This window comes from Zingiber officinale, chromosome 1A, assembly GCF_018446385.1.
Source record: "Zingiber officinale cultivar Zhangliang chromosome 1A, Zo_v1.1, whole genome shotgun sequence".
Lineage (NCBI taxonomy): Eukaryota > Viridiplantae > Streptophyta > Magnoliopsida > Zingiberales > Zingiberaceae > Zingiber > Zingiber officinale.
Window position 1 is genome coordinate 157,872,615 of NC_055987.1, and position 12,949 is coordinate 157,885,563.

Genomic DNA, 12,949 nt, shown 5'->3' on the forward strand with positions numbered 1-12,949 from the left:
CAATATTTTAACTCTTCTGTTTATCTTTTAATTAATATAAATTATATTTTACGATTTTATATAAATTATGCTCCTCTAAATAAAATTTTTAGATCCGTCCTTCCTCTCTTGTAATCAGCTAGGTTGATTTGACCAGAGCTTCATCTTGAGTCGGACTCGCGCTGATGGGTCCTAGGCCTACCCCATCAGCCTATTGTCTCCGGTGAGAAGGAATAAATTGGTTTATGACATGAAAAATAACAGAAAATATAGTTTCTAAAAACAAAATCGACCATGGGTTTAGGAAAAGGAAAGGAATTTACGTACGCGGGCGTGGGGACCTGTTGCTATTGGGTCATATTGCAATTGCCCTAGCTGTTGCATCCTCACCCGTCTTTCTCCCGTGGCGTCCACACACGCAAAGCCGGGGCCGGTTCCGAATTCCCTACCACTACCTTCCTGTCTCTGCTCTCCCTCTCTTTCTCAGGTTCGTCTCCGCCTCTTCTCGTCTTTGTATTATCTCTGGCTCGATCTCTGTAGTCGCCTTCTCCTTGGGTCTTGAAAGTTTATTGTGGAAGAAGAAGAGCTTAAGGAGTCTAATTTGTACGTTGCTTATTGAATTTTGAGCCTGAATTTCCAGAAGGCTGCATCTTGATCACTCAGTACACTCCTGCTTTGGTTTCGCTCTTCATCTCTTCTTATTTAACCTGGATCTGTATCTCTGATTGATATTCTAATTGGATCTCCGGAGCTTTAGATAGAAGGCAGAAGCACCGGTTAAAGAACTCTTCTTTTTCTGCACATCTTGTTCATTGTCTTTTCTTCTTAATAAGTCCATCAAATTGCTTTTGTGTGTGTGTGTGTAAGTGGCGGTGTTGAATTTTCCATGTTTTTTTTTTATTTCACTTAGTTTCCATCACGTAAAATGGAAATGTAGGATAATCTAGAACGCACTAGTCAAAAAGTGCTGCTAGGAATTCTGGATGAATATGTCTTTCTTATGACAATTTTTTTTTTTAAAAAATAAAAATCATCGTCCCTTTTTGTATAACAAGTTACCAATGGCGCACTATTTTTTGTATCTCGTAATCTACTCCTTTGATTTGGAAAGAAATTGGAAGAAGATGAGGAGATAGACAATATTGGTTTCCTCTGATTAGAAATAGAGGGGGGAATCTATGCACAGGGAGGAAACAGATGAAAGAGTAAATGATTTAGTCTTTTCAAGCTTAAAGGTAAAGAAAAATCCTCTAAATGGAGCTAAGAGAAGTGGACTTCAGGGCAAAGGTTTCAAAACATACATGAATTATGGTTGTGTTACAATCTAGTACCCGAACTTCTTTTTTGATCCAATCATATTTGTGAACTTTATACATATCAATTTGGACATTCCATCAACTTAAATCAGTAGAATATGACAAGAAACTGTCTAGGACACCCAAATAATTTTTGTTAATCAGTAAAATAAATTTCTAAATTTATTTTTCTAAATGAATCCTTTCCTGGGACCCCGCATAGGGGGAGCTTCGTGCACCGGGCTGTCTTTTTTTTTTAGTAAAATAAATTTCTAAACATATTTTGAAAATTTCCCCTTTCCTCCCATCTTCTCTTTCTTCCATGCTGTTTCTTCATCTCGTCACAATGACTGTAGGCTGGAGGCAGCTCCATCCACGTTATGGGCAACAGTTACAGTATAGTGCATCCTCTAGGATGGGTACAATATTGGTGGCAAGGAGGAGATACTTTCATGCACGTGACTGCATTAAAAATAGTTGTACTTGATTGCAACATGCCCCTATTTCACATACTATTTGAAATTTGTATCCTTAGCTTTATAAAGAAAGTACCACTAGTCTCGAACCAAGACCTGGGATTCAACAGTCCTACCTGTTATGCATTCTCCTTGCTGTAATTAGACCATTCTGTTTTGTAAACATGCACTTAATTATCTTATACTACGCCAATGCTGTATTTGTCGCGTGGATAGTAAATTTTGGACTCTCTCTAACACTCTCATTGGGAAGCAACTGTCGTTCTTTGAGGAATTATAAGGTGGGTTCTAAAAATTAGGCTTTGTTCTATTAAGAAAAATGTTTTCTTGCATATTGTAGGCTTTCTTGTGAAGATCGGGATGGACCATGCTTTCTAGATGATACATGCTAACTTATTTGTAATTTTTGTTCTACCATGTTCTCATTGAAGGAAAGTAAACATAATATGGTGGTTAGATTCTGAAAATATTTATCTGAATTGAAGGTCAAAAAACTGCGGCTATGAAATTGTAGTGTGGTAATCAAGCAAACATCCATATAGTTTCAATCTAATGTTTCAAGAACACATTAAAAGTGAAGTAATTCAAAGAAATTATAGGGCATATGTTAACTATAATCTCTAATGATTAACTTATGATCTTCTTACTGAATGACTGAGAGGTCCTTGGGTTATTTTCATTTGTTTCAAGCTTAGAAAATATGACCTATACAGTTCATCTCAAGAGGGATTGCTGTGGGTATATATAAGATCAAGTGAAGTGCATGCCAAGGATTTTTTTTTAATAGTTAATTAGGGCCTCTGTGATTGATCAATGTGAATGAATGGATTTTTCTTTTACCCTTTAGTCAGCATCTTTTCTTCTTTAGTTTTTCTATTCAACAAAGTCCGTGGCTCATTATAGTTGAAAACATGGAAGAGAAAGGAAAAATATTTATCAAAATAGAGCATAAGCTTGGTTTAATTGATAATTGAAAGAGGCAAAAACAAAGAAAAGGGGGAAGGAAGACAAATGAGGAAGAAAAGAAAGGATAAGGATAGTATGAATTGTCTCTTCTTTTTTGTTTGTTTGTTTGGGTGTGTTAGAGAGAAAAGAAATGTTGTTAAATAACTTGAAGAGAAAAGAAATTAGTATCCATACTTCTATTTAAATGTTTGTAGTATTAGTACCTAGGTCTTAGCTTTAGATAAACAAAGTCATGAACTTGTCAATGCCATCAAAAAGGTGTTCAAGTGGGCACCTGGGCAGTAAAGTCAAGGACCAATCAGGAGCCTCAAATCTTGTTAAGGGGACAACTTTCAACCGAGTGTTGCCTAAGCGAGTGCCTGATTATGACAAATTTATAACTTCTTCTACCTATTCCATGGCACATGTTTCCATTTTTCCAATCTAATTTGGCCTTCTATCTTAGTAGATCTCAGTTTGTGCTGCTTTATGTCTTGAAAGTGATCACCTTGTTGCAGTGGATTTGGGACTTGCATCATTGGTGGAGTTTATATTAACCTCGTCCTTCATTTCTTTCATACTGGGCCTGCAATCCAGAAGCCATTGAAATAGAGGTGTGCTTGCAGTAAACGTTGGAGAGATCATTGTATTATGGGAAGCAGTGAAGCTGATGCATCTGCCAAAACTCCAAGAACATCTGTAGCTCAGGTACTCTGCAATCCTCGTATCATCAATTCAATCATTATGGTTTTAGTTTTTATACTTTATTTTAGTTTGTTTTCTTGGAAAACCAAATTCTCTCTTGAGTGTTCTTATTTAGGAGCAAACCCCTGCCACTAGCTCCACCCCATCTGTAACTGTTTACCCAGACTGGTCGAGCTTTCAGGTGGTATACCTTATTTCTGTCAATCAACTCTTTCACCAATTTTGTCATGAAGGTTCTTACTTGTAGATAATGCATATGCTTGGGGAGGCTCATCAAGTTGTCACTTCTTCTGACAGGCATATTCACCAATTCCACCTCATGGGTTCTTTCATTCTCCTGTGGCATCTAGTCCTCAGCCCCATCCTTACATGTGGGGACCTCAGGTGTTTCTTGTTATTCAAATAATTCAAAGGATTCTTTTGAATTTTTTTTTGTTTAAATAATTTGAAGAATTATTATGAATGTTTTTGGACATATCAGAAGAAAAAACTTAGTGAGGCACAACCACTTATATTTGTCATTGTAGTTTGCAATCATTATGGGAGCCCAGAAAACATAGAATTTTGATGTAGTCACAATATTGCACGGATTGTATAAGTTTCTTACATTGTAATATTCCAGCGACTAACCAGGTGAGTGTGATACAGTAAGAATTAAATTCTCATGACAAATTCACACTGCTTGGATTTACTTATCCAGTAGTGAGGTCAATATACAAGCTATGCAAAATCACACAGGAATAATCATATATGGATACATTTCTTGAAAAATGCTTTTATTGATATAAAGTGAAATTTTTGGTCTACTATTCTTGTGGTTTTTGGTTATATATTGAAGCTTCATTAATCTCTCTACTTATTTTTTTACTATTTATGTTTTTTTTAATTTAGCAGCATATGATTTAACTCCTTGTAGCTTCTAGTTCATTATGTTGGATCTATATTTTTCGATCTTGCCATGAAACCTTCATTTTTTAATCATTTTTATCTGCAGCACCTTATGCCACCATATGGGGCTCCACCAGCTCCATATGTGATGTATCCTCCTGGAGGGTTGTATCCTCATCCATCTATGCCTCCTGTATGTTTTTCAAATTTTATCTTGGATTATCTTACACAAATGCTTTATATTCACAAATGTACCTTGTGCCACTTTTAATTGTGCAAATGTTGAACAGGGGGCACACCCTTTCAGCCCCTATGCAATAACTTCCCCAAACAGCAATGTTGAGGCTTCTGTGAGTTGCCACTCTCATACAACCATATTTTATTTTCTTTAATTATATATGTGGGCTTTTAATACCACTTATATATCTTATCTCTAGGGAGCCATTGCTGGTGTAGAAGTAGATGGTAAGTCATCTGGTTGTATGGAAAGAAGTCCCCTAAAAAGATCCAAAGGAAGTTTAGGTAGTTTAAATATGATTACAGGAAAAAACAACAATGAGCCAGGTAAAACATCAGGGCAACCAACCAATGGAACATTTTCTCAAAGGTATTTGAAAATTGAGATTGACTATTTTGAGTTATTTACTATGTTAAGAGCAACAACTTAGTGTAATATTGTCTATTGGCTAAATGTACATGGTTTTGTAGTGGGGAAAGTGGAAGTGATAGTTCAAGTGAAGGGAGTGATGCCAATTCTCAAAATGTAAGAATTTCTGTCATATTTTTCTGTGGATTTTTTTTTATCTCTTATACTTATCATCAGAGGATAATGGAGAGAGCCGTTGCAATAGGCCTTTATAACTTATATTATGATCCTTTATCCATTGTTTTCCATTATGTGAATGGTTGGTTTTATATTTTCATTTCTACTATGCTTTACATTAAATTTGTGGTGGAAATAAAATTGTATTCAATATTTTTAATATTGCAATGATTATATGAAAGTTGTAACATAGTACAAAAGGAAATATCTAAAAGAAATATATCACAATAAATCTAGAAAAATTGGAGAGAAATGTGGAAATTAGGCAAATTTGGCAGGACTCAAAGCAAATTAGTCAGAAAATATCTTCTAGTATCTTTCCATTCACGGAAGTGGTCTGAATCACAATATCAGCTAGAATTGGCTTAATAATGTTGGGATTTGGTCAATCAAATTCAGATATTTCTATGGAATGCACTTTGAAATGCTTGCATGCCAAATGAAACAATGAAGAATGAGAGAGTTGAGGATGGACCAGGAATGGAGGGAGGACAAGAGAACTAAACCTAGGTCATGCAATTCTAATGCCTACCTTCTGAAAGTGTTGCTCAATGATCCACTTTTTAACTTCACTATCCCTTGAAGCCTATTGCTGTATGGAGTTGCATCTACATTTTTGATGGTCAGGTACAACAATAAACAAGACAGCTAAGTTTTGGCAATATGAAATTAATGAGTTAATTGACAACTCTAGCCTATAGTTATGGCATTTCAAAGGTTACAGTCCAAACATTAAAATATAACAAATATTGCCGTTAAGAATCTTATGTAAAAGCCATCAGATATTTTTAACTTCGCTGTAGTGTGCTTACTTGGCACTTGCCATTAGCATGTCAAAACTATTGGTGATTCAGCATATCACATAACAAGTTGTCAACATCCAACTAAAGATGCAATGCAACTAGAACTAGCATAAATTGTGAATATCCCAAACCCATTGCCTTAATGTGTGTATCAACAAAGGAACTCAATGTTTTGCTGTGTGGAAAAACCTAGGAAAATAACAGGCGGGCTCACCTTTCCTTTGGCTTCCTTCATTGGGAGACCAAACACAATGAGTGCAAGCCTAATTCACCAATGAGTGGTGAACTCCACGAAAGGAACTCAATGTTTCATTGCATGGTGAACTCAATGAGACTCCATGAGAGGTCCTTTCTAAGAGCCTCTATAATTCACCAATGAGTGCATGATCCCCAGATAGGAACTCAATATTTCATTTTGTGGTGTTACCACTTGATCTAAGTTATCACCCAAATCTAATCTGCCAAGCCATTGAGCAAACAGTCTCCCCAATCACCATGTCCATTACTCAATCTCATTGAGTTAATAAGCTCCACGAGCTCCATGTGCAATCTCTGTGCACTTGATGCACATATCAGAACACAGAAAAAACTTAAATTGTATTGTCAGCGCATTACAATCAAATCATGTGATTAAGCCCAACCATAAAGGAAGTATTGTTTCCTCAACCATCTCCCCTTTTCGATAATTAGCAATCCTAAGGTAGAGACTACTATAAGAAGAAGTAACTTAGAAGTGTGAATCTCAACGCTTCCCTCTATTGGAATAACAGCCCTGAGTTGAGCTACCTTTGTGGTGACACTTTATTTTCCAATTTCAGGAAAATTTACTAACTTGTACCTCAACGTCTTACCCTCAAAACTTACACGCAAACAAGAATTGTGTCATTACTTGCATAAGGCGTAGTTTGGGACATAATACTATGGTAAGATAATTTGACTGTGTGTATAGGCCATCCGGCATTGGAAAGATGATGGCTGCTTTTGTTACTTATTTATGCAAATCGTGTTATCTTCAAAGTGAGTCAAACCTTAACAGATTGGATGAAAGTGATTCTGCTAATGGTTGCATAGCTTGATATTGGTATTGGAGATCAGTCACATCTCTATTGGTGTCGGAGCAACTGACTATGGACAACTCTGTCGATTCAAAGCAGTTGACTATGGGATGAAGGGAATTGGGCCAATCCAGTGGGCTATGTAGGGTGCTAACACAAAATTTCTTTGTTTGACATTTTTATTTACCCCTCCAAATTGTAAATTTATGATTGCTTGGCAGCGTTGCTTAGGTTACCTATTAGAAGCTTTGAACCTCAAAGATCTCAAAATGGATCTTGTTGAAGTTGCATATAGATTACACATAAAGGTTGATGTGCTCTTAATTTAGTTTGCAATTATGCTCAATAAACTAGTGCTTATTTTTGCTTGTGGCTTAATGGTGTGGCCTATTTATTTTCCTTGAATATGGTCTAAGCTAATATTTGAGGATCTTGTCTTTATAAGATTACAGCTTCAAAGAGATTAGTATTTGAATTTGAAAAAAATGAGATTGTGTTCGTTTTTGTAGTTTCTCCAACTTAATAGCATGCAAATTACATGATAATTTCTCTTGGCATAATTAAACAATTTCTTGTCTCGTTCTGGATTGGTTTTATTAACAATTATATTACACCTCTATGATGTATGTATGTGAGGCATTTTTATTACAATTATATTATTGGTTCTCTGATTTCTGTGTTCTCTCGCCCATATCATCTGATATGTTGTGAAATTTAATTTATGCCTAACTCTGATGTCAGATGGTACCTGAAACTACTATTTAAAGATAAAGCAAGAAGGCTTTACATTTATGGGTAATTAGGTTTATGCATGAGCTAGGATAAGATAACATCTCTTGATGCGTCAATTAGGTGAATGAATGTGGCTATCATTGGTGGTGGAAGGAACTATAGAGGGGCATCTAAAAGGACGGCTAAAGAACCTATAACAACTCAAGTTTGATTGGTGATAACAATGCCCTCATAAAATTGTAAATGTTAGAATAAACTAATGTAAATTTTTTTCTGCAGTTACACACTTGCCATTTGCTAATCAATTGTAGCATTTATCATATATAAGATGTTTAAAGAATGATGCAATAGATGCTACAAGTTAATAGTAATAATAGTTAATTAGCATGAGCTAGGATAAAGTAATATCTCTTGATGTGTCAATTAGGTGAATGGATGTGGCTATCATTGGTGGTGGAAGGAACAATAGAGGGACATCTAAAAGGACTCCTAAAGAAACTATAAAGAACTCATTCGAGTGATATTGCCCATCTAAAAGGGCTGTTAAAGAACCTATAAGAAATCAAGTTTGATTGGTGATATTGGCCTCATAAAATTGTAAATGTTGGAATAAACTAATGTAATTTTTTTTTCTGCAGTTACACACTTGCCATTTGCTTATCGACTGTAATTTTTATCATGCATAAGATGTTTGAAGAGTGATGTGAAGAGTGATGCGTTAGATGCTATAAGTTATGGTAATAATAGAATTCATTGAGACCTTTTGCTACCTATTGTAGCTGCGACACATTTCATCCTTAGAATAATGTTGTTGATAAATATCAATCCTCTGTGAACAAATAATTTTCTTGTTTAAATTATGCTAATTAAATTGTGGTTTGCTGTTGCTGTTCCATCAACCACCAAATTCTTGACATGTTTACAGAGTTGATATAGAAATAGTAGTAATTTTTTTTTCCATCTTCTAGTTTATCTTGAGTAAAAGTAGTTATTTGAATTTTAAATGAGTTTGAGTTCTGTTCTGTCTTGACTTAATAGCTTAGGGCATTTATTTGATGATGTCTCACAGGATTCACACACAAAGACAGCTCGTGGACATGAATCTCATGGTGGTGTGTAAATACAAATATATGTAGTTATTATGTTTATGTTCCTTAGCTTTAATATTTTTGCACTATAACAGGGGTTTCTCAGAGCAGCAATTTTACTGGTGGATCTCAAAATGGTGTGTCCCAAACACCATCACAGGCGATGTTGAGTCATCCAATGGCTATGGTGCCTTTGCCTGCAACACCACCTGGATCAATAACTGGTCCTACCACAAACTTGAATATAGGGATAGACTATTGGAGCACTCCAAGCTCATCACCTATTCCAATGCATGGAAAAATTCCTGCAACTGCAGTTGGAGGGGCTGTAGTTCCTGGTGCTCCATCAGATCTTTGGTTGCAGGTTTCCATTACTACTCCTTTTGAAGTTGTTCTGCAAATTCTTGGTTTAGGCTATTTTGTTTCATTAGTATTTGTGTCTTCTCACGTGCCATGATTGTGTTTAGCTCATTATCTGATCGTTACAAATTGCATGGATTAGTTGGTAGGAAAAAATTTTCAGCTCAAGTGCTTATTGTAAAAGAACAAACTTGGACAAATTCATTGTCCTTATGAGTCTTCTTTCTTCATTTTCACATCTATTCATAACATTTTCAGTTAGAATGGCACTTCTTGAAGGTTGAAACACCACCCTTGTAATCATTAGGAAGGCACATCAATTGCCTTCGGGGCTTGGTGTGGTGGTAAGAGGCAGGGTGCATTTCCCAAGTAACTAGGGCTCAATTCCCACGGAGGGCACACTTACGACGATTGAACTATAGTGAAACCGGAGCATCACATCAGGAGCCACCAAACTTCCTGGATTTACTTGTTGGTGGAATGTGGGGCTGGACTGTCTACCTTAGGATTAATCGGGTCGTAAGATATGGATACCTAATATTAAAAATAAAGAAGAAAAGGAAGGCACATCAATTGACTTGATTAGGAGGATAATTTATGGTATAGTAGATGCTAACAGGACACTATCTATCCACTGACTTGATTAGGAGTATTACTTCCGCTACAGGAGATGCTAGCAGAAGGGACATTTCCTTTAGCTAGGTACACAAACTCTTGCAATCCTTAGGAAGGCACATAAAGTGACTTGATTTGGAGGATAATTTCCTCTAGTAGATGCCAACAGAAGGGACACTGTACATCAACTGGCTTGATTCGGAGGATAATTTCCATTATATCCATTATATTAGAAGCTAACAGGAGAGACGTTCTGTAGCTAGGTTGGAATTGGTAACAAGATGATCACGAAGCTGAGATTAGTCTACATAATGGACATTGATACTATATTTTGAGACACAAATCCATACTTTTTTTTTGGGAAAGGTAAAAGGGAGGCACCTAAGTGGTTCACCTCGCTAGACATATTCAGTGCTCGAGTTCAAAATGCAACCAACAACTATAAGAAAACATCCACAGAAATCAAAATGCTGGCACCAGGCTACTAGAGGATCAAGATTACATCAGTTTTATGAGGAGTATGAGGAGCTATATCTAGACTCTAGTTAGAATTGCTGCCTATGTAGGGTCTCAAAGATAAAAGGATCCTTGTGCTGGTCTAACTGGACACACCCAAAGTTGTAGGAGGTAATCCATGAATCTACCAAAGAAACTATCCAGACTCTAGATTGAAAATGGCTTCACGTACTGCCCATACCATATAAATCCATGCTGGACATAAGGTGTTGGAGACTGAAGTGGGTACTTGCCATAGTAGATGCTTCCATATGCCAATCAAGAGGAACCTTTATAGCTGTCTGTGATGGAAAGGTTGATAGTAATAGCTGTGAATCCATGCTTTGAAAATGAACAGTGATAAAAGAGAGTATTTAATTCCTCTTCCTCTGCGCAAAATACTGCAATGTGGCTCCAAATGCCAAATGTTTTTCCTTCCAAGAAGCTCTTTGGCATTCATCCTCTCATGCAAGACCAACCACGCCAACATTTGATGCTTTGGGGGAGAAAAAGGGAAACCATATCAAATTAAGTACTGGTCAAGCACTCATCTGTATGATAGCAGTGAGTAAGCTGAGATTACTTGGGAAAACCTGTTTGGAGTCTATCTCTATGTAGTGAAAGAATGAGGACTGCTGTAGATTTGTTATACCATGTGATATAATTCCTGCAGGGAAAAGAAGTTGGTCAACATTAAGACAATCCCAGAAGTGGGCAAGACAATCTTGGTGTCCATTTTCTTGAAAGAACAAGCTGTGAATAGCTCAAGAATTATAGTATGCAACTTAAGACCCTGTACCACCGGCTGCATCAATTGAGATGTTGCTAGCAGCAATGCCACACCCTTTAATATGCAGAAAGCTGAGAATTTCACTTACATCTAAAATGCCTTGATGACCATTTATGGTTGGGTTCCACATAGGCCAATTTTGCTTATAGAAATAAAAATGCCTGATCACAACGATTGGCATTTAGATGTGTTTTGTTTCTATCACCACATACACATTAATTGTCATTTGTGCAATCTTAAATTTAATATTCTGAGCCCCCTGCTCGCACATCATCAAATTTTTACACCATATGAAAAAATTTATTTCTTACCCTAAAAATGCCTGATATTTTCCAAAAATATGAAAAAATATTGTAAAAAATGTTGGGAAATGAAACATCAGAAAGTAGAAGCAGGAACTTAATAATGACAACTTGAGTTTAGAAATAGTCCACTGTTCCTTGCCACAGGAACAGTGGACTATTTCTAAACTCAAGTTGTCATTATTAAGATTCCATACTTTTCTATTGGTCAGCGTTAGGCATTATCCAGTGAAGTGGGGCTTTATCTAACAATACTTGCTCTCATAATCTAACAACTAGAGTTAACTCTGGTGTTCTTGATATTTCTGCTAACATTCAGTTTGATATTTTCAGGATGAGAGAGAACTTAAAAGGCAGAAAAGAAAGCAATCAAACAGGGAATCTGCTCGTAGGTCCAGACTACGCAAGCAGGTATTTTATTTGAAATTAATTTTCTTATGTATTGAATAATTATTTGACCATATGAAGGTGTAGTTACATTGGTAGCTAATGATCACAGGCAGAATATGAAGAGCTGGCAGTACGAGCTGAGGCTTTGAGAGAGGAAAACGCCAACTTGAGGGCAGAGCTGACAAGGATCAAGAAGGAATATGAACAACTTGTTTCTCAAAACGCATTGCTTAAGGCGACGAGACTAATCTTCTTCCGATACTTCATTAGCATCTACAAATGCTTACCCCATGCAATCTGTGGCAATTACTGATCGTTAAACTAAATCTTTCAGGAAAAGCTCAGCGAGCCAGAGCAAGGTGCAGATGATCCAAGTGCTGATAGAAAGGAGCAAGGTTCTGTAGATGAGAACTCCAGAATGAACTTGGATTCTGATACACAAGCAGCAAAAAGGGACCAAGTGCAGATGGACGTCTAGCCTGGCCGGTGCACAGATCAGAGCCTAACCCTGAGCGACCTGTATGCATACCCGATTAGTCTGCAACTGAAGTTTACAGTTTTTCTCAGCTGACTGGTCGTTAGATAGACTGATATCAAAATCAACCACCTTAGGTCTGGTTTTCCTATAATTATGTTCTCACTATTTAAGCTGATATAGGGTGGGTGCATAAACCCAGCTTCCTTTTATGCTGAAGCATGGCTTGCTCAATTGCCTCTTAATTTGTATGTCTAACTCTCAATTGAATGTATTGACAGCAACGATTATTGCTAATCCAGTTATGTTGACTCTTTCTTCGCAGTAGAATCTGCATAAGTTTTCGTTTGCCAAAGTGATGATAAACCTTATCCTAAAAGGTTTTCTAATTGTTTGTCTAAAGTTCAACCACGATCTAAATGATTTAAGGACTGATCTTTTATTCCTTAAGTAATCTTACTGTCTAAACTCTAAAGTAAGCTTACTTGTATACTTATGTTTGCAGATACCAAGGAAAAAAAATCCCTGCGAGGTGTTTCAATTGTACATGATATAATTATTTATTTTAGTTGAACTGCGTTGGTCCCCGTGTCTTTCTTAGAAAACGACAAAGATGTAAACAGTGATGTATATGTAAAAGGGCAATGATATGTTTCAGGAAAAGCTCCGGATAGACATATAAAATCATGGTCCATCATTTTATTTTTTTATAGGTCTCATCATTTTATGTGTT

At 36.5% G+C, this 12,949-nt stretch overlaps 1 protein-coding gene across 9 annotated transcripts; it reads left to right on the forward strand.

Moving 5' to 3' along the window:
* The first annotated feature begins 321 nt into the window (after positions 1-321).
* On the forward strand, positions 322-12,540 carry LOC122038150 (bZIP transcription factor 1-D-like). 9 transcript variants are annotated; one of them, XM_042597774.1, is made up of 14 exons: positions 322-466; positions 3,214-3,403; positions 3,516-3,581; positions 3,698-3,784; positions 4,395-4,481; positions 4,579-4,638; positions 4,726-4,753; positions 4,832-4,895; positions 4,997-5,051; positions 8,771-8,813; positions 8,885-9,153; positions 11,685-11,762; positions 11,851-11,976; positions 12,076-12,540. In XM_042597774.1, the coding sequence occupies exons 2-14, from the start codon at positions 3,347-3,349 to the stop codon at positions 12,217-12,219; spliced, it is 1,164 nt and encodes a 387-aa protein (XP_042453708.1). In that variant the 5' UTR covers positions 322-466; positions 3,214-3,346; the 3' UTR covers positions 12,220-12,540. The 9 variants fall into 9 exon arrangements, with proteins under 9 accessions (XP_042453708.1, XP_042453711.1, XP_042453707.1 ...); XM_042597772.1 differs by having other exon boundaries at positions 335-466; positions 3,214-3,236; positions 3,322-3,403; positions 4,726-4,895; XM_042597777.1 differs by having other exon boundaries at positions 3,648-3,784; positions 4,726-4,895.
* Positions 12,541-12,949: the final 409 nt, after the last annotated feature.